At 35.2% G+C, this 27,737-nt stretch overlaps 1 protein-coding gene across 9 annotated transcripts in view; it reads left to right on the forward strand.

Annotated features, from left to right (window-relative positions):
- DLG1 (discs large MAGUK scaffold protein 1) overlaps positions 1–27,737 on the forward strand; it is a 263,904-nt gene that overhangs the window by 144,618 nt on the left and 91,549 nt on the right. For all 9 annotated transcript variants that reach the window (XM_023728734.1, XM_023728733.1, XM_023728736.1 and 6 more), the window contains 7 exons: positions 101–151; positions 2,506–2,630; positions 4,810–4,979; positions 6,223–6,359; positions 9,996–10,140; positions 18,749–18,869; positions 22,519–22,675. In XM_023728734.1, the coding sequence (XP_023584502.1) occupies positions 101–151; positions 2,506–2,630; positions 4,810–4,979; positions 6,223–6,359; positions 9,996–10,140; positions 18,749–18,869; positions 22,519–22,675 (906 nt within the window). The remainder of the gene's footprint in view (positions 1–100; positions 152–2,505; positions 2,631–4,809; positions 4,980–6,222; positions 6,360–9,995; positions 10,141–18,748; positions 18,870–22,518; positions 22,676–27,737) is intronic.

A 27,737-nucleotide genomic window follows, 5' to 3' on the forward strand; every position in this document is an offset into this window, starting at 1 on the left:
TAATTACTATCACAACAGTAATAAATATGCAAAAATTATGTCTTGCCATTTCCAGCTTTACGCTCTGAATTTCTGAACTGCTTCTTTTTCCCTCCACTAGGTTAATGGTACTGATGCAGACTATGAATATGAAGAAATCACACTTGAAAGGGTAAAAACTATTAACTATCTTGTTTTTTATGCATAAATCTGTTGTTTTAAAGAACTCCTTAAATGTGCTGCTCTTTCATATGGAATTCAAGGGAGATCTTTCTATAAAAGAATCATGTAATGTTGGTTTCATTTATAAATTCACAGATAATAAAATTAGCCTTAACATTTTCAGAACATGCTACTTTTCTTTAATAACTTTTTTTTTTTTAAATAAACTTTTTATTTTAAAATAGTTCTAGGTTTACAGGAAAATTGTAAAGATAGTAGAGAGTTCCTATTTTACCCTGGACTTAGTTTCCCCTGTTGTTAACGTCTTAGATCACTGTAGTTATTTTGCATTTGTCTCAGCTAATGAACCAATATTGATAAATTATTTAAGTATTTAATATTCTTAAAGGAGCCCTGGTGGGACAGTGGTTAAGCCCTCTGCGGCTAACTGAAAGGTTGGCGGTTTGAACCTACCAGGTGCTCCACGGAAAAAGATGTGGCAGTCTGCTTCCATAAAGATTTACAGCCTTGGAAACCGTATGGGGCAGTTCTACTCTGTCCTTTAGGGTCGCTATGAGTCACTGATTAAAAAATATAAATACCTGAGTTATTTGATGACCTCACGTAATTTGTTGATACTATTATTGAAACTCTAGTAACTCTTAAACAGTTGAGACTGAAAATATATTCTTCAATTAAATAGGATTTTAGGACAAATCATGGTAGAGTGGGTGTTTAGACTACAGTTGCATATTGCTTAGGATGTTATGTGCTTTGGACGTTGTATAAACACCATATTATGGATGAAGGTTCTTTCAGGCATTCCTTTCCAGAATAATAAGGTTTTGTCCATACTAAAAATTTGCTGGGGCAAACAGCCTCCCTCTACAATTAGTTTATCTACAGTTTCAACAAATTCTTCTGCTGCCTTTGCATCAGCACTCGCAGACGCTCCACTCACATTATTTGAAGCACTTGAACCACGCAGAGCTAGCACTAAACTCAGTATTGTAGTCTGGTCCTACTTTTTCTTTAAGTATCTCAGACGAGCTTCGTGCCTTAGCAGTGATCATCAGCATGCTAGGAGGAATTTGCTTTTGTGTTTGGTCCTCAATCCACATCATTAGCAATTTCTCCATATCTGATACAGATTCCTCTCGCATTTTCGTTAGCCTTGTAGCTTTCAGTGGAGCCAGTCCTTTAATAGCTTGGAGAATTTTTTTCTTTATTTTTAAGAATTCTTGGGATCGTGAAGTGTGACATGCCTAAATCTAGTACATCTTGTTCTCCCTTTAGGATTTCTGAACTTTATTATAGCGTTACAGGACCACAGATATATATGTGGTCAGACGTTGCCCGAAAATACGTTAGGTGGTGCATGACCATATTTAATACTAACAGTTATGTAATAGGTCCAGATATATCCACTTATTTAAGTTCCCTGAAAGTCAGAAATTCTTGCAAAAAAAAAAAAAATGTTTATTTTTTTATACCATTGCTTAGAAAAATTCTTTTTAAAGACTTTTTGTAACAGCAAATTCTTTCTTCAAAGAAAATATTTTTCAGAAATCCTATATATAAAACAAACAAAACATAGAGCTACTGTGGCAAAATTTACTTTGCTACGAAGAAAGCTCATCAATGTTAAGTTCTCAAGTTAGGCCTTTCAGTATGAAAAAATGATTAACTTTTACTAGTCAAGTATATTGGCTAAACATGTCAAGGATAGATGGTAGCTGTCATTTAGCAGCTACAGTTAGGTTATTTTAAAATAGCTGATGGCAGAAGCAACTCCCTTTTTCAAAAGGCTGAAATAATATATTGGTTTTACCTACTGAGAAATAATAGCAGTAGACAAATCACTTCAGGGTTTTTCTCATAAGAAAGATTTGTCTTACCGAATATAGGTGGGGTTTAGCGTAAAGAAGGAAATTGTAGTGATAGCTCTGCAACATGGTGACTAATCAAAGGACAGATTGCACATACTTTTGAAGAAACAGCCATAGATTTGACTTCAAAAGTACTCAGTACGTTTTCTTCAACCTCAACAGTAATGCCGCTGAATTCTTCCTAGAGAAACAAGAACTTTCCTTCTATAAGGGGATGTCCGTTTCTTAATTTACAATCTTCATAGTCCCCACACTCACACTTTGTGGGTTCCTGTGTTAGTGCCATTTCCAGCTCTTATCAGGACAGGAGCCTGTCAATAAAGATCATTTCTATTATGCTTTGGAGTGGTTTTGTTTTTTTTTTAAATACATATGTAGTCCGTACATTATTTTCATAATTACATGCCCTATTGAATTTCATCAAGTTGTATCTTCTGATACTCTGTCTTAGATTTTTCTTTTCCTCTCTCCTCAGGGGAATTCAGGGCTTGGTTTCAGCATTGCAGGAGGTACAGACAACCCACACATTGGAGATGACTCAAGTATTTTCATTACCAAAATTATTGCAGGGGGAGCAGCCGCTCAAGATGGAAGATTGCGGTATGTTTTGCACTTTATGTTGTGATGGTGAATCCACTTTGTATGTTTTTCTTAAAGCAAACTGGGTAACAGATAAATACAAATAAACACTATCATAGTAGTAACTAACATAGACTGGATGCTCAGACAACCTTCAAATGAGTGAATGGGATAATTGTGGTCTAAGCATGTCTCCCTCTTTTCATTTAGGAATTCAGCATTTTGAATAATAATTTTGATTGATAGTTTAAATGCTTGTGAGCAGATTTATAGAAATCATAGGTTTCCATTTCTGTTTTCAAATGCATTCTCAACATGTTTTCCATTTCTTTTATGTGTGAGAAACATTTATGTAAACTTAAAGACACAGGAGATCATGTATATCTGAACTTGTATCCCATACCAGAAAGAATAAAATATATGCAAACTTTAAATAAATGAATAAATTTTCTTAATTGAGTAGATGAAAAATAACATTGACCTCTTATTTAAATTTAGTGTTCCATTTTGGAACATGTCTTTAGAATACTTTGTTGTTTCCTTAGGCGATAGATTATGGTACTTTTCCTATGTGTTGTTTTTTTATACATGGTGGCAGCCTGACCATTTTAGGGCTAAGGATTGTATATGATCTGTTAAGTCAGCATCTTATTTCAGGCTGTCGTCACCTTATGCAGCTCCTCAGTTTCTAAACTTCTCAATGAATATGACAGATAGTTATTAAATTAATTAGATATAGAAATTAGTAATTTGACCATTCGTGTAAATGTTGACATTTGCATCCTGTTTCTGTCCCTGACTGTTTTATTTGTGCCACTTATGTGAAAATTACTGCATTCCATTTGTTTCACTAAAAAACATGGTACTAACATCTAAAGTATCACTGAGTATAGAATTTCTTTCCTCCAAGGGAAGTTAATTAGTAAAGAAGCTTATTGAGGCCAGTTTTAATATTTTGATCGTGTGTGTTCCCCCTCCCTGCCAATTTGAGATGACTATCCCTCCCCGCCCCCATGGAATACCATGCAGTAAAAACTGAGACCAGTAAGCTGGGGGGAAGGTTAGGGCTAATCAGACTTTTTAAAAATGTATTACTATGTCAAATTAAGATAAATTACTTACGTAAGAAACCTTTGAATTAAATGACCTAATTATTAACATGTATAAATTTCAAGAAATAATTCCATTCTTTTAATTGTGGTATCTAGGGTAGAGAAGGCTCCAGTTTGCCAGTGGTTAACTCAGTGACCTTAAACTAGTTTTTCAATCTGCCTGAGCCGTCAGTTGTCTTATCTTTGAATCATAGCTCTTTCACTTTTACCAGGTGGCCTTGGAAAAGTTATTTAAACTCTTTGTGCCTCAGTTTCTCCACATGTAAAATGGGGTTAAAAATAAGTATCTCCCTTATAGATTATTGTCAGGGTTAAAACACCAAAAGAAGTGCCTGGCATGTGTTTAGTGCTCAATAAGATGCTTGCTATTTTTGTGAAGTATCTTAATGCCTCCACATAGTAAGCGTAAAATAAGCATACAAATGGTCATTGTTATTACTTAATGTAAGAATTTTGTGTAACCCTGGGAGACATGGCCCCTGGACTCTCTGATAGCCCAAAACTAAAACCATTCCCGAGGCCAGCGCTTTAGACAAAGATTAGACTGGACTGTGGAACATCAAGTGATGCTCGTGAAGAGTGTGCTTCTTAGCTGAAGTAGATACATGAGACTAAATGGGCAGCTCCTATCCGGAGGTGAGATGAGAAGGCAGGAGACGGTCAGGGGCTGGTTGAATGGACACAGGAAATCCGGGGTAGAAAGGCGAAGTGTGCTGTCATAGTATAGGGAGAGCAACTAGGGTCACATACCAATGTCTGTATAAATTTCTGTATGACAGACTAACTCGAATTATAAACTTTCACTTAAAGCACAACAATAAAAAAATACTAATAATAACTTAAAAAAATTTTTGTGTGATAATCTATTATGTACACTTTTCTTTTTTTTCCCTCCTTTTGCTGGTCCCTGGGAAATGTTTATATTTATTGATATTAGTATTTAATACATTGGAATTCAACATGCAGTTTCTTTATATCTTCTGGAGTAAATATTCTCTTTATATTAAAAATAAAGATGCCAAGAAAAAATTGGCAAAGTAAAAAATCGGTGTTTAAAATTGTCTTTTTATTATTTTTTTTTTCCTCAGGGTCAATGACTGTATATTGCGAGTAAATGAAGTAGATGTCCGTGATGTAACACATAGCAAAGCAGTTGAAGCATTGAAGGAGGCAGGATCTATCGTACGCTTGTACGTAAAAAGACGGAAACCGGTATCAGAAAAAATAACGGAAATAAAGCTCATTAAAGGTCCTAAAGGTGTGTGATAAATCAAACTAAAACAAATTATTAAGTAAGAAACCTCTGAGGTAAATGTAACTATGAACTTATTTATGACACATCAGCTACAGAATTTGTGGGAATATTTATAATTTTTGCGTCATTTTTACTGAATTTTGTCTTAAGTAGAATTCCAGAATGTTTGCATTTCTACCAAGATTCCAGCTTTTTAAAAGTTCCTTATGGTAGTCTATATATACTTTACATACATTTTACTACAGTGATCATATATAAATTTTGTAATTTAAGAATAAGTTCCATGTGATTTTTGTGTTTAAAATTTCCATAACATATCTTTAATAACTTTAAAAAGCAGGAAACAAAATCTCTACTTATTTATAAATTAGTTTGTCCCTGATTGTATTAAGTACCATTGTGTGAAAGACTTCTAACTTTAAAAGAGATTATTCTTACCCTTGAACTTTGAAATATAGTGTTGATATTATAATCATTTCTCTACAAAGCACATTTAATGCAGGTATACAGGCTAAGTTAAAAGAGGAAAGTATATATGGGTGTATTATGAGCAGTTTCTTCTGCAGTGACGACTGTTAAGATGTGATTTCTAAATTTTGAAAACGTGGTATTTAGAGTAAATGGAAATATTGATTCTAATACGGGGCTTCATGGAAGAGGTGGGCTTTCAGAAGTTTAACAAATAAAAAAAAAAGAATAGAGAACTGAAATTTGTCTAGTATTGAAGCTAAGAGATTTATGGTTACAAGAATTCTTTATTTGAAATTGTTAATTCACAGAATATTGGGAAAAAAACAAAGGTATATACCATTTCTAAAGCCTTATCAGTTCTGCATACCACCAATTGATAATTTTATTGTTTTTTTCTCAATTATTTTAATCTTGATGGTATTAAAAGTGTTGCTAAGAAGTACAGTTATGCTGGAAACAAAAGTAAAACAATTTTTCATAATTTATAACATCTCTGAACTAACAAACACATGTATTTATAAACAGACTTTAAGAAGGGGCCTGGGAAATTTTTTTTTTTTTAAGGAACCTATATATAACTTTAGGAGTGCCTATAATTGTCTCCAATTGCAGAATAGATACCTAGGATTAAAAAAATAGATAGCTAGATAGATCATTTCTATTTTAAAAAAACATTAATGTGATGAAATTATGACCTTCTCATTATCAGTCATTTCTTTCTGGGCTTAAGCTTACATTTATTGATGAGAATCTAAAACTGGTATTTTCCAAGCAGGTCTTGGGTTCAGCATTGCTGGTGGTGTTGGAAATCAACATATTCCTGGGGATAATAGTATTTATGTAACCAAAATAATTGAAGGAGGTGCAGCACATAAAGATGGCAGACTTCAAATTGGAGATAAACTTTTAGCAGTAAGTATAAGAAGTCTATTGTTTTTTACATTTTGATGCCTATTTTTTTCTGACAGACTTTAAAATTTCTACATACTACTAGAAAATATTAAATGAGTGACTACTAACCTTGCTTTAGTCAAACCTGAAAAATGATTCTTGGTATAGCTTTATTTGCCATTTCCTGTCCTAGCGCCACTCTTTTTCTTTTGGTCATTTTGGTTTTATTTTCTTTTACATCTCCTTTTGTTGAAGTGGGGGATGCTCAGATATATGGAATTTATATCATAATCCTTTAACTGAATCATAATCCTTAGACTTATAACACTGTCATTGTTTGTTCATGCATGACCCTCATTTGTTTTAATTTAATTTACTTATTTTTTTATTTATACCATGTAAACTAGTAAACTCATTATCCAGCCCAAGAACAATAACATCAATAATTTGTGTTCTCATTCCTTTGCTTTTAAAAAATTATTTAATCACATGTGCCTAAGTATTTTTAGTATTATTTGTATTGAAATTTTGTAAAAGCTTATTGTGCTATATGTAGTCTTTTTACACTTGCTTTTTTACTCAGTATCATTTTACTAAGACTTGTTCATATTTTTACCTAGAGCTAAATGAAGTTCTTTCATTTCATCTCTGTGATGAATAAACCACAGTTTATCCATTTTTCAGTAGATAGTTGTTCACTCAGAACACAAAGAAAAGTTAATGTGCTCAGGTTTTACTGGGAGGTGTGACCCCAGGGATTCAGGAGTGAGTGAAAATAGAAAATGGGACAGGGAATGAGGGAAAGCCAATACAAGTTTTTATGTTTTGAGCTGTCTGTAACTTTGCAAGAAAATACAGCCAGTTGCTTATCATATAGGACAGTCTTCCAGACAGCTAATGTAGAACCACTATCCCTTGGATCTAGCCATCCGGGAGCGAAAAGAGAAGGATTTATCTCCTGGACCCTTTTAGTCTCCTATCTCTTGTTAGTTAGAGTCTGCCCTACGGGGGTTAACTGCCCCAAATCTGGGCAACTGTTAGGGAAGCCTACTCCCACACTCTGTGGCACAGCACTTCACTTGAACTAAAAAAAATGGTGAAAAGAGCTAGAGCCTCGGTGATCTGGACAGGTCAGACATGAGCTCCTGAGATGCTATGACTCTCCCTATGTGGAGCACGTCCACCATGCCCAAGCCCAGCCTTTACTCCAGAAGAGCCTGAGAGAACTGGTCATAGTAGGAGACAAGGTGAGGACAGCTGTAAAAGCAGCCAAGGCTAGGGGGCTGTGGTCGCAGGTGAATCTGAGGAGGCACATAAACTGGGTCTGTTCTGGTACAGTCGTAGGTTGAGTTATTTCTACTTTTTTGGTATTATAAGTAATTCTAGAAAAAGCTGCTGTGTGTTCTAATGATCATGTGCAGGAGTTTCATTTGCGTATTTACCTATGCATAGAATTTACTGGATCGTGGAGTATGCTATTAGTAGCGCTGTAAATAACATTCAGTTGTTTTCCAAACCACTTGTAAAAATTCACGCATCAGCAATATATAAAAGATTCCTTTGTACTACATCCTTTTCATTACTCCTGTTATGTGGCATCGAGGCAGACATTGTTTTGAGTTAATGATGGGGAAGAGGAAAGAGCAGAACGTGAATTACTTTCTCTAACTTATCCCCTCACACCTGTTACTTGTCACTCTTTTCCCCAAGCTGCAACCCACACCTTCCCACCTCACTATGAACCTCCTACACACATACACACGCGGATTCAAAACATTTTTCTGTCTCTAGTGGATTTCTCACTATTATTTTTTTATTTCTTAGATACCATGTTTTCCTTCATGGTTTCTCCATAATCAGTTTTGGTGATAGGGAGCCAGCAAACTGTGCTGATTCACCATCTTGGCAGGACTCTTGTTCTCTCTTGAATCCACTTAGTCTGGCATTTGTTCCCATAATTCCATTGAACAGATCAATTTCCATCCTCAATTAATTGACTTATCCAGCATTTGACACCTTTTCTCCTTTTTCAAACACTATTCATTTTGCCTAACAGTCACTAACTTGTGTTCCTCCTGCCGCTCCTCATTCTTCTTTGCTGGTGCCTCCTTATCTCCCTAACATCTCTCAACACTGCAATGAGTCGGGGCTCAGTCCTTGTACATTTGTTCTTCTCTGCCAGTGCGCACTCCCTACATCAACCGTTTTTCAAACTAGGTCAAGACTCAATGATAGGTGGTCAGAAAGCTTAATGGGATAAGTATTGTTTTGTGAAACTTCAGTTTTACTTTTACATACACGCACGTTTTGTCTTAGGCTAGATACAGGCATTTTTTAACAGTGATTTTTATCAGAACATTTGAAAAGCAGTGTCCTAGAAGATCTCATCTAGTCTCCACTTGGATGTTTCAGTGGTCATCTCAAATTTAATGTATCCAAAATTGAACTTCTCATTCCCCACCTCACCCTTACCCCTGCCACATCCTGCTCGTTGCAGTCTTCATGTCTCAGTAAATAGGAACTTTATCCTTCCAGTTGCCTGGGTCCAGAACTCTTTCACACTCCACATTGAATCCCTCAGCAAATCTTGTTACCTCTTGTATCAGTTATCTAATGTTGCATAAGAAAACACAAAATTTAGAGGCTAAAATAACAACAATCATTTATTTGCTTACAATTCTGCAGTTTGGGTAGGGCCTGGCAGGGACAGCTCGTCTCTTCTCAACATGGTAGCAGCTGGGGTGGCTTGACTAAGGCTAAAGGATCCACTTCCAAGTTGACTCAAACATATGACTTGAAAAAATCCACAATTTGACTATTAATGATGGAAGTAAAACTTAAAGATAATTCATATACAAATTAAAACATCATTTATCATTTTATACACTTAAAAATTGATAATATTCAGCATTGGCAAGAGTCTAAGTCAGTAGGCACACTCACACTGTGTTGCAGTGAGTGTAAATTTGTTACAGGGTCAGGGTTAAGGTTAACCATCCATTTAAGTAGAAAATGCGTACGCCCTTTGAGTTAGCAATTCTATACCTAAAGAACTTAGCCATCTAAAATACACATGTACATAATGAAGAATGTACAAGGATATTCATTGGCATATCCTATAAATACAAAAATTAGAAACAAGTTAGATCTATTAACATGGAAATGATTTAATAAATAATAATATGCTATGAAACAAGTTTTTAAAATGAGGTAATTCTACATGTCCCAGTATGGAAAAATCTCTAAGATATATTAAAAATCGAGTTGCAGAACAGAAACTTGAATATGGTGTCATTTGTTTTTAAAAAAAAACAAAAACTAAAATATATCTACACAATTCCTAAATGCTTAAAAGTGGGAGGATGGTCAGGCTGGGGAAACCGTAGGAATAGGAGCTGTCATCCAGTTTCTGTTAACATACATAAACAACTTCACATGTATGTCCTGATATTATCTTACCCGTTGCCATCAGGTCGATTCTGAGTTGTAACAACCTTCTTAGGCAATAAAATGGGTTTTTTCTTTCTACACACCTTTATGTTCTTTAAATCATTCCTTCATTTTCCCTCTCTGCCTTTTGGTGTAATTGTTTATAACCAAATAACAGGACGCAAGTGAAAAAAAAATCTTAAATGTCTTTTTGGGATTTTCTTTTAGGTGAACAGTGTATGTTTAGAAGAAGTTACTCATGAAGAAGCCGTAACTGCCTTAAAGAACACATCTGATTTTGTTTTCTTGAAAGTGGCAAAACCTACAAGTATGTATATGAATGATGGCTATGCACCACCTGATATCACCAACTGTAAGTCTGCTTAAATTTGTATTTCCTTAGATGCACAGAAATGAACAACAATCAATATAAAGTTTAAGAATTATAAAAATTAAGCATTTTAGCCTAATAGTTAAAACTCAATTTTAAGTCTAAGTCTTTCTAATAAGAAGAGTCCTATTTCACCTTTACTACTTTATAGCAATATTTTCTTTTAATATTTAAAGCATTGTAAATAACAGTCCCCAAAGGGTATTTACAAATAATGTAGAGTCTTATTTTGTTTGAGTAGTTTTCTGTGGCACACAACAATTTTTATTAACAAGCACTCAGATAATCTGATGCTTCTGGTACTGCTAGTTCATGGACTGTACTTTGAGAAACACTGATTTTAAATATTTTTAAAACTTAAAGGCTTTCTTTTCAAAATTCATGTGTAAATACTTCTGTACTCTCAGCTATCTGAGGACAAAAATTATCTTTGTACTCTAAGCTCTTAGTGATTGCCTAACTATATTTGTTTACAATTTTGTTATGTAGAATTGAATTGGTATTAAATGCTTCCAGGTTTCCTATTTGATTAATGTCCAAGCTGAAAAGAGATTTAAATGTGTTTTAATATGTTAGTGTTGGTTGAAAATGAAAACCTCATTTGTTCTGTGCACTGGGTTGATATTAAAAGCTACCTGTGAGATCTTAAATGTACTGTTTCTAATCTGCTTTCCCAAGTGTTTGCTTTATAAATTACAGAATTTTAGAAATATCTATAATTTTATAATACCAGTATTTTCCAATTTTAAAACTGTCACAGTTCATTGCCATCACTAATCATAATAAATACAGATTGTATTTGGAAATGTATATACTGTCTTCCAATAATATCTTTATTATCTGCTCATTAATTCATTAATTTCCCAAGTATAACTGAGTTATTTCCTTTTAGCTTCTCTAATGAACAGGGTTGGTGTCTTATATTTCTTTTGTGTCACAGGAAAGGATTTTACTACTTGTTTAAAATTCTTACATACACTTGGTCTTGAACACAAACTTTATATAAGGGCTTTGTTTATTTCTATTTGTGATGAAGTATGCAAATTTAGTAATAAATTATTTTCTTTACTACTTGAAGTGTCGTATTGGCTGTATGTTCAAAACAACCATGTGTGTACATTTGTGACAGTTGTTCCATGAATTGAGAATTGTTGCCCTGATTATGGCCAAATATGCTTCTTAAAAAACTGTTGAACTGAGAAAAATGTTAACTTTTTAATTGAATTGTCTCTTTTATATGTAAAAATATGACATTAAAAAATGGAAGACCTATTCCTAAAGAGTAGTGATTAAATAATCACATCAATCTTGTGTGTAATAGAACAAAATGTGGCCCAGTCCCGTGCCATCTCCATGATCATTGGCACTGTTTGAGTAAGTCATTGTCACAGATATGTCCATCCATCTCACTGAGGGTTTCCCTAGTTTTCACTGAACCTCTGTTTTACAAAAATGATGCCCTTTTCTAGTGATTGGTCTTTCCTGATGATGTTTCCAAAGTAAGAGAGTCAAAGTCTCGCCATCCTCACTTCTAAGGAGCATTCTGGTTATATTTCTTCTAAGACTGATCTGTTTCTTCTTTTGGCAATCTGCGGACTATTCAGTATTTTTCACCAACATCACAATTCAAATGTATCAATAATTCTATCTTCCTTTTTCACTGTCCAGCTTTAACATGCATATGAGGTGACTGAAAGACCATGGGTTGGGTCAGGCACACCTTAGTCATTGCTTTTTAAAACTTCGAAGACGTCTCTTGCAACATATTTGTTCAATGTAATACGTCACGTGATTTCTTCACTGCTGTTTCCATGGACACTGATAGTTGATCCAAGTAGAGTAAATTGTTGACAACTTCTGTTTTTTCTCCATTCATCATAATTTTGTTTATCAATTCAGTTATAAAGATTTTTGTTTGCTTAACGCTCAGTCATAATTCATATCAAGGGCTGTAGTCTTGGACCTTCATCAGTAAGTGCTTCAGGTTATCTTCACTTTCAGCCAAGATCCGTCAGCAGTGATAACCCTCATTCCACATCCTCTTCTGAATCCGCCTTGAACTTCGGGCAGTTCCTTGTCAATGTACAGTTGCAGTCATTTTTGAATTATCTTTAGCAAAATTTTACTAGCATGTGATATTAATGATATTCCTCTATAATTTCTGCATTCCATTTGATTGCCTTTCTTTGAAATAGGCAAGAGTATGGCTCTTTCCCAGTCCAGAGAGAACTGACATATTTATAATACTGGGTCTTTCTGTCCATGAATATGATATATCTCCACTTATTTTGGTCTGATTTATATCTTTCAGTACTTTTTTTCACTTTACTTTTTATTGAAGTAAAACTTAACGTGTAGTAAGGGGCACAGATTTTAAGAGTTCAGCTTAATGAACTTTTGTATAATGTATGCACCTTTGTAACCATCATCCTGATCAAAATAGAAAACGTTTCTAGCATCACAGAAGGCTCCCGTAAGTCCCTTCTGAATCGATACCCTCACTCCAAAGGTAACCATTATTCAGACTTCCATCTTACTAGCTTGTTAGATCTGCTGTAATTGTGGAAATTATGGTGGCTGTATAGAGCCATCTTGTTGTGGTTTTATTCAATTTCCCTGTTGATTAATGATCTTCAACACCTTTGCATATCCTCGTTGACAACTTTGGCTGTCATCTTCTGTGAGATGTTGAATTGTTTCTCCATTTTTCTCCTGGTTTGTCTGTCTTTTTCTTACTGATTTGAAGGAAGTTTTATGTATTTTAGAAATGAGTCTGTCCTTAATGGTCTGACTGAGACTGGAGGGATCCTGGAAGACATGGCTCCTAGACTCTCCATTAGCCCAGAACTGAAACCATTTCCGAAGCCAACTCTTCAAACAAAGATTAGACTGGACTGTGGGACATAAAATGATATTCGTGAGGAGAGTGCTTCTTAGCTCAAGTAGATACATGACATTAAATGGGCAGCTTTTGTCCAGAGGTGAGATGAGAAGGCAGAGAGGGTCAGGAGCTGGTTGAATGGACATGGGAAATCTGAGGTGGAAAGGAGGAATGTGCTGTCAAATTATAGGGAAGGCAGCTAGAGTCACATAGCAATGTCTGTATAAATTTTTATGTGAGTAACTGACTTGAACTGTAAACTTTGACTTAAAGCACAATTAAAAAAAAGAAATGACTCTGTCATCAGTTATATCTACAGCAAATATTTTCACCCAGTTTTTCTATTAATGGTGCTTTTTGATGAATAATATTTCTTAATTTTAATGCAATCAACTTGTCAGTCTTTCATTATTAGTGCTTTTAGTGACCCACTGAAATCTTTTTCTGTGCCGTGGTAATAAAGAACATCTAGAAGCTTTATTGTTTTAACTTTCACATTTAGATTTGTGATCTATTTTGATTTAATTTTTATTTATTTATTTATTTTTTAATATACCTAAGCTTTTATTGAAAAGGTCATTCTTTCCCTCACTGTTTCAGGTAGTACTTTTTTTATGTATTAGGTGGACGATACATGTATGAGTCTGTTTCTGGACTTGTCTGTTCCATTGATCTATTTTTCTGTCTTTGTGCCAATATCACACTCATAATTACCATAGCTTTATAATAAGTCTTGATTTCTGCTAAAGTAAATTCATCAGTTTTGTTATTCACCAAGATTTTTTTGGGTCTTCTAGGTCCTTTGGATTTCCTTAACAAATTTTAGAATCAAAACCTTTTAGCATAAAAATTTTTTTAATAAAAAAATTTGGTTGGAATTATATTGAACTTATAGATCAATTTAGGGAGGATTAAAAAGGTGTCTTTCAATCAATCCGTGAACATGCTATCTCTGCCCAATTGTTAGGTCTTTTTTATTTTTTCTCAGCAATGTTTTAGTATAGTAAAGGTCTATTAGTCTTTCATTGACTACTTGATGCTGTTATAAATGGTATTGTTTTTAAATGTTTCTAATTGTAACTGATATATTAGAAATATAACTGTTTTTTTATATTGATTGTATAGCCAGCAATCTTGCTAAATTCACTGATTAATTCTAATATTTTATAGATGCTTTTGTGTTGTCTATGTATACAGCCTTCCCATCTGTGAACAATGGCGGTTTTACTTTTTCTTTCCAATTTTCATACCTTTCATTTCTTTTTTTCTTGTCTTACTGCAGTGGCTAAGACCTCCAGTTCAAACACTCTGCAGGAAAATATTCAGTATTTCACTATTGCATATGGTGCTATCAGTAAATCTTTTGTAGAAACCCTTTATCAGATTAAGAAGGTTAACCTTTATTCCTGGTTTACAAAGAGTTTCTGTTATCCAAGTGTTGGATTTCATCAAATCCTTTATCTAGTGAAATGATCATATGATTTTTCTACCTTATCTTGTTAATGTGGTAAATTACATTGATTTATTTTCTAATGTTAAACCAACCTTCCATCTCTGGAATATACTTGGTCATGATGTATTTTATATATCACTGGGTTCAGATTGCTTATATTTTCTTCAGGGTTGCACATCTTTGTTCATGAATGTGAACTTAAGGTGATGTCTGAAATTCTTTTTCTTGTGCTGTCCTTGTTAGGTTTTGATATTATGGTTATTATACTGCTCTTGTAACATGAGTTGAGATGCATACCCTCTTCCTCTGTTCTCTGAAAATTTTTGTAAAATTGGGTTTATTTCTTCCCTAAATTTTTAGTTGAATTCACCAGTGAAGACACCTAGACGTGTAGTTTTCTTGATTTGGGAGATTTTTAGTTCTGAATCCAGTTTCTTTAACAAACACAGGACTGTTAAGATTCTCTATTTCTTCTCATGTCAGCAGAAAAGAGGACTAGATCGTATTTGTTTGTGTGATTATCAGCGATTGATGCAGAGAATGGTTCTGGCAGAGGTAGCCCTGCAAGTGAGCAGAAGTCAAACTTGGAAAACAAATTATGTACTAGATACAAAATTTAGGGTTTGTGAAGGGAATCATGAGAGATAAGATTCAAGAAGTTACCTGTAAACCACAGGAGATAAAAGGGTCACAGTCAGTGGTTGTAACCAAAAGAAGACACTCAAAATATGGATAATAACCAAAATAACCAGGAATAAAAGCAGGCTTATTGCTGAAAGACAAAAATAAGTCCAGTAGGTCTGACAGAGAACGTGGTTTATGTACTTATATTAAAATGCAAATGTTTTTGAATTATGTATCTTCTTTCTTCTAATTTACATTCTCTTCAGCTGGAAAGCCTTGTTAAAATTTTTATTTGGCCAGTGGTCCTTTCTTAGTTATCTAGTGCTGCTCTTAACAGAAAAACCACAAGTGAGTGGCTTTAAAAAACCAAAATTTATTTTCTCACAGTTTAGGAGGCTAGACGTCCTAATTTAGGGCACCATCTCTAGGAGAAGGGTTTTCTCTCTCTGCCAGCTCTGGGGGAAGCTCCTTGTTCTTTGGCTCCTTGGTGATCTTCATGTAGACTGGCATCTATCTTCCCCCATCTCTGCTTGCTTAATCTGCTCCTTTTATATCTTGTAAGAGATTGACTCAAGACACACCCTACACTAATCCTGTCTCATTAACATAAGAAAGATAAACTCATTCCCAAATGGGATTATAACCACAGGCATAGAGATTAGGATTGACAGCACATAACTTTTGGGGGCACAGTTCAGTCCAAAACAGGTCTCTTCCCATTTTTACTTTAAGTTCGTCCACTTTCTTCTGTACCAAACTTTGGAGGGTTTGAGTCATTAATCTTGATATCTAAGGCTTCTTTGTTGTGTAATTCTCTGGGTATCTTTTCTATGAGATTTGGCGTATAAAAAATGGTATTGTTTTATTTAATCCTTCTTTGGGGGATGTCATTCTCTGATACCCATTGCTGTCGAGTTGATTCCAACTCACAGCGACCCCATAGGACAGAGTAGAACTGCCCCATAGGGTTTCCAAGGAGCGGCTGGTGGATTTGAACTGCCAACCTTTTGGTTAGCAGCCGAACGCTTTACGACTGTGCCACCAGGGCTCCGATTCTTTGATAGGAACATTAATTTTTAGTCCTTGTTGTCCTAGAAAGGTTCCTGGGTGGTTCAAGCAGTTTCATTAAACTGCTAACCTTAAGGTTGGCAGTTCAGACCACCCAGCAGTGCTTCAGAAGAAAGACCTGGTGATCTGCTTCTGTAAAGATTACAGCCAAGAAAACCCTATCGAGCAATTCTACTTGGTAACACATGGGGTCACTATGAGTCAGAATCAACTGAATGGCAACAGGCTTGGGTTTTTTGTTTCTGTTGTGATGTCTTAGATACTATGCCTTACATGTGAGATTGACTTCTGCAAAAGTATTCATTGAATAAAGAGACAGTATGGATATGACAGGGAAAGAGGTATATTTTCTGGTTTGGGCATTTGACTGAAATTCCTGTCCAATTGTTTTTTTTTTTTTTGTTCTATCCAAACATAATAATACAGCAAAGGAATTTAAGAGTCAAAACAGAGGAAACTCTGGACTTAAAAAGGCTAGTGATTATGGGAGTTTACACAGGTGTCTCTTGCAGTACAGCAGCGTGGCCAGTTCTTGGAAAATCACAGGTACTCTTACATATCACCCAGTAAAGATTTTGGACGTTCAAAGTCAAGCACTGTTGGTAGAAAGGCCTTTGGCTCAAATAAAAAAGAGCATATTATATATGAACTGGACAGGAAACAACTGTTGTTGGGCACTGTCAGCCCATAATATCAACAAATATGATAGACCTACAAGCCCTGTAATGTCAGTAGACATTATAGAATTATTCCTTTCTGTATGATTACAGATAGAGATGTATAGGTACTGCATCCATTTGATAGCAAATATGTTTTTTTAAGTACATCATAGTTCCAGTCATTTCCTGTTGTCTTTCACTCAGGTTACTTCACCTTTTTATGTCACTTACCCGGCCACTATAGTAATTTGAATTAATGATCCCTACATTATTGTTGTTGTAGGAAGCGTTGGTGATTCAGTGGTAAAATTCTCTTCTTCCTTATGGGAGACCCAGGTTTGATACCCAGCCAGTGCACCTTATGCACAGCCACCACTCATTTGTCATTGGAGTCTTGTGTGTTGCTATAGTGTTGAACAGATTTCAGCAGAGCTTCTAGACTAAGACAGACTAGGAAGAAATTGCCTCAGAATCAGCCGGTGGAAGCCCTGTGGATCACAGTGGTCCAATCTGTAACCCATCATGGAGATGGCACAGGACCAAGCAGCATTTTATTCTGTTGTGCATGGGGTCGTCATTAGTTGGGGGCTGGCTTAAGGGCAGCCAACAACAACATTATTGTACCTCCAGTATGTAGCGTAGAGACCCTGGGTGGTGCAAATGTTAACACACTCAGATGCTAACAAAATAGTTGTTGGTTTGAGCCCACCCAGAGGCATCATGGAAGAAAGGCCTGGCAATCTATTTCCAAAAAATCAGCCATTGAAAACCTTAACGGAGCACAGTTCTACTCTGACACATGTAGGGTCACTATGAGTTGAAATTGATGTGACAGCAGCTGGTGGTGGTGGCGGTGGTAATGTGTAGCATAGTGCTTTGTGCATAGAGGACTCTCAATAATTTGATGAAAGAAGAGATTGCTCATTGAATAATAAATATTACTGTTAAATTTTGAAATGTTTTGTAGGTTTATCATACTTTAAGCCTCAGGAAAGTAAAATATTGCTTACTGTGTGTTTCATAAATGATTCAAACTAGTTGTGTCTTTGGAAGCTACAACTGAAATATGTTGCTTACCTGGGTATTTGGAAAGGATAGTCAGGAATTGCTTTTGTAATTGTTGCTTGTCTTTTTGTTTATCTTTTGCTTGTCTTTATCTTTTGCTAGAATGACAACCTATCTGTGATATTTATTATTAGTGAAATGAACCAACAGATAATCATTGCTGGTTTTTTGTTTTTGCTTTTTACCAGGTTTCCATTCTTTTACGGAAAGAATAGATATAAATCGGGCTGACAGATCTGAGCTGGTTATGGGGTTATAGATCTTCTTGTACCTATGTTTAAGCTTCTGAGTTTCATTATTCACAAATTTTGAGTGTATAGGCTTTTTAAAAATGTAGTCTTAAAATAGGTCCCTGGGTGGTGCAAGTAGTTTGCAGGATCGACTACTAACCTAAATGTTGGCAGTTCGAACCCACCCAGTGACTTGACGGCAACAGGTTTTTTTGTTTTGTTTTTAGTCTATAAAATAAATTCAGAAAAAAAAATAAGTTACTGTACTTCCTATTATTTTAATCTTTTCTATGAGAATCTTGTACATGACCCGTCCTGGATTACATTGTGCAAATAAGTTAATATAAAACTCCTTTCTAGGTCTGTTTTCTCAAAAGAAACCAGATGGGATACGGTTGCTTTATTGATTTGAGTATCTAAACTAGTTATTACCTGGAAACTAAGCTTGTCTAATTTTTTACCTGATAAATAATTCATCTCTACCAATAAATCATATATATGAATAATTATGAATTATACATTAATTGACCTTAAAATTAATAATTCACAGATGGGGTGCTATATGACTTGTTTCATTTTTTAAGTATTTTTCACTTTCTTTGTTTTGAAGCTTCTTCTCAGCCTGTTGATAACCATATTAGCCCATCTTCCTACTTGAGCCAGACACCAGCTTCACCATCCAGATACTCACCAGTTTCAAAAGTAATGCTTGGAGATGATGAAATCACAAGGTAAGAAACTCCACATTTATCCTTCTTACATAAAGTGAACTATTACATGGAATTTCAGTCAGCCACATAAGATAGCCACAGTTTTAGGACTTAAAAAATTTTATCTGTGGATGATGAATTTAAACCTTAATTTTTTTCACTGGAGTTTTCATTGAAAAGTCTGAAGTGTAAAAATATTTTATATGCCAAATAAATTACTACTACTTTTTAAGGATTGATAAATTGTCCGTAGAAATTGGGTTAGGTTAAAAATTGTATTAGGAATATATTTTATATGCATATTTAAAGCTAACATTTTATATATTCCTGATCTATTAAAATATACCATAAGCTATTCTAGCAATTGTTTGATTAATGTTCAGAATTCAACAAGGGATATTTTCTTTATTTGATCCATATCTTTCATATCCTGACACCTAAAACTCACTTTCATCTAACATTAATTACTATACTGAACTGTAGATTAACTATTCTTTAAGTTCCAAAGAACTCTAATAAGTGGAAAAAAATTTAAGTGTAAAAGTATTTTAGATCTTTCTCACAGTATTCAGTATAATAATAAGGTACTGTGTACAGTTTGCTTTATAATTTGTAGAAATATTTCATATTAATTATATCACTTAACATTCAATGTGTGCCAATTAATACCTGCTGTTATGTTTTTATTAAGTACATTATTGTTATTCTTATTTTTGAAACTTGTTGTAATTATTCTTTACTTGTCTGACTCCTGACTTCTTTGCAATGATCTCCTTAAGGACAAATAGGGGTGTTTTGTCCTCTTCTTCAAGAGTTAATGATGTATGAAGATTAATAGGTGCTCGGGAATTGTGTTTGGAATGAGAATTGAAAATTATCAGAAAGAGGAGTGTTTTTGATGATTTGCTTGTGACATGAATATTAAGGTTGTTAGTCTTCAGGCTATGATCTTAGACTGATCTGTCATGGGCTTTTATTTTTGTTGTTTTCTATTAGTGTCTGTTTATAGAGGTAAAGAGAAAAATAGTTAACAGATTATCTGTTCTTTTCTCTAACCTCCTTGCAGATTTCACAATTAAAATATATGTTAGCAACTTAGTTTTCTTTTTCTGCTTATTCTTGTCTGTAAAACAGATAGTTTTTCCACATTTTTAACTTTTTTGTTAGGTAATATTTCATTTAATCAGAATATATGCCCTCATGTACTCTCTTTGTTAACACATAATAGTTTAATTTCCTCTCTGTTTGCTTCTTGTTTATCTTCTCACTTGTGCATATTATAAAATCATTGTGCCACATCTTTTAAATTAACATAACTTTAACATGTTAGAAATGGTTATCTTACATATGATGATTAAATAACTAAATTTTTTCAGAAAAGATAGTTTTTCTAGTTTTTTTAGAGTTCTATTTTTAATGTATAAATAAAGCCCTGCCCTTTTCTTGTATATTATTTGTTATGGTGATAACATCATGTGTCGTTTTCCTAAATATAATATACCCACATATTTGTGTAGATGTATATATATGGAGTTCCTGGGTAATGCAGATGGTTAACGCTCTCAGCTGCTAACCAAAAGATTGGCAGTTTGAACCTACCAGCTGCTCTGTGGGAGAAAAGACCTGGCAATCTGTACTTGTAAAGATTACAGCATAGGAAGCCCTATAGGGCTGTCCTGCTCTGTCCTGTGGGGTCGCTGTGAGTCAGAATCGACTCAGTGGCACACAACGACAACAGTATTATTTATTTCACTCACTTGGATTTAAAGCTATCAGATATACAGTACTTGTGGTAGTGACACTCATCTGCTATTTTCCTGAATATAATACATTCAGATGTTTTCTCCAGATTTAAAGTTATCTATTATTTGGATTTGAAGTTTAAACCACTTTTTTCCCTGAAATGTTTTCCAGATTTATGTCTTTTTGTTTTTTTTTTTTACATAGTACTTTTAACTGTTTTTTATTACCTTTTCACTAGAGCTTTTTTATAACGTTCTCTCTCTCCTACGGCATTCTTACCTATTTTCACAATATAAGCAATAACCCTGTGCAAATAACAATAAATTTGAACAGAACAAGGGGCTACTGCGTGGCTTAAAGTCAGGAAAGGTGTGCATCAGGGCTGTATCCTTTCAGCATTCTTATTCAGTCTGTGTGCTGAGCAAATAATCCAAGAAGCTGGACTGTATGAAGAAGAACAGCATCAGCATTGGAGGAAGACTCATTAACCACATGCAATATGCAGATAACACAACCTTGCTTGCTGAAAGCAAAGAGGACTTAAAGCACTTACTGATGAAGATAAAAGACTACAGCTTTCAATATGAATTATACCTCAACGTAAAGAAAAGAAAAATCCTCACAGCTGGACCAGTAAGCAACATCATGATAAATGGAGAAAAGATTGAAGTTGTCAAGGATTTCATTTTACTTGAATCCACCATCAGTGCCCATGAAAGCAGCAGTCAAGAAATCAAATGACGTATTGCATTGCGCAGATCTGGTGCAAAAGACCTCTTTAAAGTGTTAAAAAGCAAATATATTACTTTAGGACTGAGGTGCCCCTGACCCAAGACATGGTATTTTCAGTCGCCTCATATGCGTGCGAAACCTGGACAATGAATAAGGAAGACCAAAGAAGAATTGATGCGCTTGAATTATAGTGTTGGCAGAGACTACTGAATATACCCATAGACTGCCAGAAGAATGAACAAATGTGTCTTGGAAGAAATACAGCCAGAATGCTCCTTAGGAAGCGAGGATGGCAAGACTTCATCTCATGTACTTTGGACCTGTTATCTGGAGAAGGACATCATGCTTGGTAAAGTAGAGGGTCAGTGAAAAAGAGGAAGACCTCAACGAAATGAATTGACACGGTGGCTGCAAAAATGAGCTCAAGCATAACAACGATTGTGAGGACGGGGCAGGACTGGGCAGTGTTTCATTCTGTTGTACGTAGTGTAACTATGAGTCAGAACTGACTCAATGACACCTGACAGCAATAACAATTCTTCATTCCTTTGTTCGGTGGGGAAGGTCTGGCGGGAGTTATGGACACATGTGCTTTGTCCATTTGAAGGTCTGTCTTGATTTAGGAAGAGACAGTAAAATTTCCCTTTCAGAGGCCAGAATAGAGTCACAGCCTCACTTCTAACAAAGGAGAATGGGATTACAATGACTGATTTAGCCAGTTAGTCCTGATTCATCTCTTGGAAACTGAAGAAAGGACCTGCGTCCCTGAAATATCTGCCTTATACAAAATCTAGGATTTGGGGCAGTGACCACTTCATAGGCAATAAAATGTGTCTGCAGCATTGTTACATATATTACTTGAGTATTTCTTGAGTAGGCTATGAGTCGGAATTGATGATGGCAACGGGTTTGGGTTTTGTTTTAGTCTTTTTATATTGTTTTAATTTCCACATTGTTTTCTCCCCCTTTTTTTTTTTTTTTTGGTTTCTTGTTCTTTAATACAGGCTTTTACCTTTTATAAAAATGAGTTCTAGTTTTTTTCTTTGATTTCCAAGCCTAATTTCTAGGTTTAAAAAGAATCTCTAGCTTTTTTTTATAGTTGATAATATAAGAGCTACCAATAGAGAGTTCTCATAGATACAACATAAAGTTCAATTTAAAATTTTAAGGTGTTTAATATTTTTTTAATTTTTAGGGAACCAAGAAAAGTTGTTCTTCATCGTGGCTCAACAGGCCTTGGTTTCAACATTGTAGGAGGTGAAGATGGAGAAGGAATATTTATTTCCTTTATATTGGCTGGAGGACCTGCTGATCTTAGTGGAGAGCTCAGAAAGGGAGATCGTATTATATCGGTAGGATGTGTTAATCAAAATAATCATGTTTTTATTATTTTAATGATGACCTATTTGTTTTGGTTTTTGTTTTTTACATCCTAAAATTATAGGGATGTTTTGGTATATTTGTACCATTTTACAACTGACAGTGTTATCAGAGAACATGTTTTTTATGATAGATTTAAATGTGATTGAAAAGAATACGTATTTTCTGTTTGTTGACTACAAGGTTCTATATATGTCTGTTAACTCAAGCTTATTACTTAAATAGTTCAGATCTTTATACATTATTATCTGCTCGATCTGTCTGTTACTATTACTAAAAGAGATTTTTTTTAAGCTGTCTGAATATAATGCTGGATTTGGCAGTTTTTCCATGCCCCTTTTATTTGTTTTTTCTTTATATTGTTTGGAATTATGTTATTAGGTGCATAAGTTTAGAATTGTCATTCCTTCCTGGCGAGATAAAATTTTTATCATTGTGTAATGGCCCTGTTTAATCATAATTGTGGTTTTTGCTCTAGAATGTATATTGTCTGATATTAATGTGGCTGTATTAACTTTTTTTTTTTTTTTTGCTTAATATTTACCTCATACATCTCTTCCTTTTTTACTTTCCATTTGTCTGTGTGCTTATGTGGTTGTTACCCATGCAGTTTTAGACTAAAACTGTTGAATAGCTCTGCTATTCCCCCTGATAAAACACAGACCTTGGGAAACTTTAATTCTAAATCACAGTATTTCCAGTATTTTACTTCTGTTTCATTTTTATACCTTAAAATTTAGTCATTTTTATTTTGTTTTTTAGCAGGCAGTTAACCCACATGATCCACGATTTCTTTCTTCTGTGTTTTCAGTGGGCCACTGCAGCATTTTGGATTGGACATTTATTCATTGTATAGGACTGTCTTGCAAGTTAGCATTTCTAGCTCCCATTCTCCACAAACTAGTAGAACTCCCTAGTCATTGTAAAAACCAGAAATGTCCCTCAAATATTCAAATACACCTTAATGAGAGCCTTGCTTTTTAGTAATGCTTTCTGTAATGCCTTTGTCTAAAATATCTTTATTTCACCTTTATTCATAAATTTAGTTCAGCCTAGCATTTTAGGTTGACACCTGTTGTCCCTCAGTACTTTGAAGCTATCATTTTATGCTGTCTGCTCTCATTCTTACTGTTGGTTGTGGGTGATGTGTTTTTTTCTCCCTAGTTGCTTTTTTTTTTCTTTTCTTTTCCTCGTCTCTCTTTACATTTGCCTTTTCTTTTTACATAAATTAGGTCATGCAGTATTTGTCCTTTTGTGATTGGCTTATTTTGCTCAGCATAATGTCTTCAAGCTCCATCCATATTATAACATGTATCAAGACTTCATTTCCCCTACTGGCTGAGTAGTATTCCATTGTATGTATGTACCACATTTTGTTTATCCATTCATCTGTTGATGAGCATTTAGGTTGTTTCCACCTTTTGGCTATTGTGAGTAGTGCTGCAGTGAACATTGGTGTACATGTCTCTTTTTGAGTCTCTGCTTTCAAGTCTTTTGGGTATATACCTAGGAGTGAAATTGCTGAGTCATAAGGTAGTTATATTTTTAGTTTTTTGAGGCACTGCCACACTTTTCTACAACAGCTGTACTATTTCGCATTCCCATGAGCAACAGATAAGGGTTCCAATTTCTCCACATCCTCACCAACATTTGTTATTTTCTGTCTCTGTATGTTGTTTGTTTGTTTGTTTTTAATTTTAGCCATCCTAGTGGGAATAAAATGCTACCTTGTTGTGGTTTTGATTTGAATCTCTCTGATGGCTAATGACGCTGAGCATCTTTTCAAGTGTTTGGTGACCATCTGATTGTTCTCTTTGGTGAAATGTCTAGTCAAGTCTTTTACCCATTTTATGATTGGGTTATTTGTCTTTTTGTTGTTAAGTTGTTGAAGTTTTATATATATGTTTGTTATTAGGTTCTTGTCATTTATATGGTTTCCAATCCCTGGTTGCTTTTAAGGTCTCTTTGTCTTTGGTGTACTTCAGTTTTGCTAAAATGGCTCTGTCTCCAGCATTTTACTTATTCTGACTGGGATTCATTATACTTCCTGAATCAGAGGAGTTATGTGTTTCATCATTCTGGAAATTTCTTAATCATTGTCAAATTTTTGTTCCCACATTATATTGATTCTGGCTGTTACAAATTTAATTGTGTCCCCCAAAAATGTGTATCAGTTTGCCTAGGCCATGATTTCCAGTATTGTGTGATTGTCCACTGTTTTGTCATCTGATGTAATATTCTTATGTGTTGTAAATCCTACCTTTATGATGTTAATGAGGCAGAATTAAAGGCAGTTATGTTAATGAGGTGTAGGACTCAATCTACAAGATTAGGTTTTGTCTTGCATCAATCATTTTGAGATATAAAAGAGAGAAGCAAGCAGAGAGACAGGGAGACCTCATACCACCAAGAATGCAGTACCAGGAGCAGAGTGCATCCTTTGGACCTGGGGTCCCTGCACTGAGAGGCTTCTAGTTCAGGGGAAGATTGATGACAAAGACCTTCCTCCATAGCTGACAGAGAAAACCTTCCCCTGGAGCTGACACCCTGAATTTGGACTTCTAACCTACTAGACTGTGAGAGAATGAATTTCTCTTTGTTAAAGCCATCCACTTGTGGTACTTCTGTTGTAGCAACACTAAACGCTGGCCTTCTTGAACTCCTATGAGAGGACTTTCACATTCTTTTCTCCATTTCTTTTCATATTTATTAGCACTGTCTCCTTGCACTGTATTTCTTCAGACAAATCTGTTTTCTAGTTCACAAATTTTCTTCTGTACCGAATCTGCTCTTTAAACCAAAACTGAGATTTTACTTTCAATGTAGCATATTTTTTCTACAAATAAATCTTGTTCTTTTTCCAGTCTGCCTTGGTGTTTTCAGTGGGGTCTTGGTTACTTACAGTTTTTTATTTTCTTTTAGATCTCTATTTTAAACATACTTATTTTATTTTTTCTGTCAAATAGTTCTATTTTCTGAAGTTTGTAGGTGTCTAATACATGTTATTTAATGGTGACTCGTGGTGAATTACTTTCTGTTTTTTGTTTTTTTTTTAATTTTTCCCCAAAAGAAATTTATACATACACTGTTAATGTGACTCTAATTGCTCTCCCCAAACTGTGACAGCATGCTTCTTCTTTCCACCTGATTTCCTCATGTCCATGCAACCAGCTCCTAACCCACTCTGCCTTCCCTTCTCACCTCCAGACGGAAGCTGCCCATTTAGTCTCTTGAGTTAAGAGTTAATCTACTTGAGCTTAGAGGCACACTCCTCACGAGGATCACTTTATGTCCCACAGTCCAGTCCAATCCCTGTCTGAAGAGTTGGCCTCAGAAATTGTTTTACTTCTGGGCCGATAGAGAACCCAGGGGCCATGCTTTCCTGGGTTCCTCCAGTCTCAGTCAGACCATTAAGTCTGGTCTTCTTACTAGAATTTGAGTTCTCCTGCTTCATCCGGGACTCTGTTCTGTTCCCTGTCAGGGCGGTCACAGGTGGTAGGCGGGCACCATCTAGTTCTCCTGGTCTCAGGCTGATGAAGTCTCTGGTTTATGTGGCCCTTTCCGTGTCTTGGGCTACTACTTTCTTTGTGTCTTTGGTGTTCTTCATTCTCCTGTACTCCAGGTGGTTGGGAACAATTGATGCATCTTAGATGGCCGCTTGCAAGCTTTTAAGACCCCAGACGCCCCTCACCAAAGTAGGATGCAGAACATTTTCTTAATAAGCTTTCTTATGCCAGTTGACCTAGATGTCCCCTGAAACCATGGTCCCTAGACCCCTACCCCTGCTACTGTATCCCTCGAAGTGTTTGGTTGTATTCAGGAAACTTCTTAGCTTTGGTTTAGTCCAGTTGTGCTGACTTCCCCTGTAGTGTGTGCTGTCCTTCCCTTCACCTAAGATAATTGTTATCTACTATCTAGTTAGTAAAAAACCCTCCCCTTCCTTCCCCACCCTCGTAACCATTGAAGAATGTTTTCTTCTGTGTTTAAACCTTTTCTGGGGTTCTTATAATAGTGGTCTTATACAATATTTGTCCTTCTGTGACTGACTAAATTCACTCAGCATAATGACCTCCAGCTTCTTCCATGTTTTATAAGATGTTTCATGGCTTCATCGTTGTTCTTTATTGTTGCGTAGTATTCCACTGTGTGGATATACCATAATTTGTTTATCTATTCATCCGTTGCTGGGCACGTAGATTGTTTCCATCTTTTTGCTATTGTGAGCAGTGCTGCAGTGAACATGGCTGTGCATATATCTATTTGTGTGATGGCTTATTTCTCTAGGATATATTTCAAGGAGCGAGATAGCTGGATCGTGTGGTACTTCTATTTCTAGCCTTTTAAGGAAGGGCCAAATCGATTTCCAAAGTGTTGTACCATTTTACATTCCCACCAACAGTGTATAAGTGTTCCCTTCTCTCCACAACCTCTCCAGCATTTATTTTTTTTTGTGTTTTTTGGATTAGTGCTAGCCTTGTTGGAGTGAGATGATATCTCATTGTACTTTTGATCTGCATTTCTCTAATGGCTAATGATCGTGAACATTTCTTCATGTGTCTGTTAGCCACCTGAATATCTTCTTTGGCGAAGTGCCTGTTCATATCCTTTGCACATTTTTTAAGTGGGTTGTTTGTCTTTTTGTTGTTGAGGTTTTGCAATCGTGTAGATTTTAGAGATTAGACACTGATCAGATTTGTCATAGCCAAAATTTTTTTCCCAGTCTGTACATTATCTTTTTAATCTTTTGGTGAAGTCTTTTGATGAGCATAAATGTTTGATTTTTAGGAGCTCCCAGTTATCTAGACTCTCTTCTGGTGCTTGTGCATTGTTACTTATGGTTCATATTGTGTTTATGCTATGTATTAGGGCTTCAAGCGTTGTCCCTGTTTTTTCTTCCATGATCTTTATCGTTTTCGATTTTATATTTAAGTCTTTGATCCATTTTGAGTTAGTTTTTGTGCATGGTATGAGGTATGGGTCTTGTTTCAGTTTTTTGCAGACAGATATCCAGTTATGCCAGCACCATTTGTTAAA

This window comes from Trichechus manatus, unplaced genomic scaffold (assembly GCF_000243295.1).
Source record: "Trichechus manatus latirostris isolate Lorelei unplaced genomic scaffold, TriManLat1.0 scaffold00026, whole genome shotgun sequence".
NCBI lineage: Eukaryota > Metazoa > Chordata > Mammalia > Sirenia > Trichechidae > Trichechus > Trichechus manatus.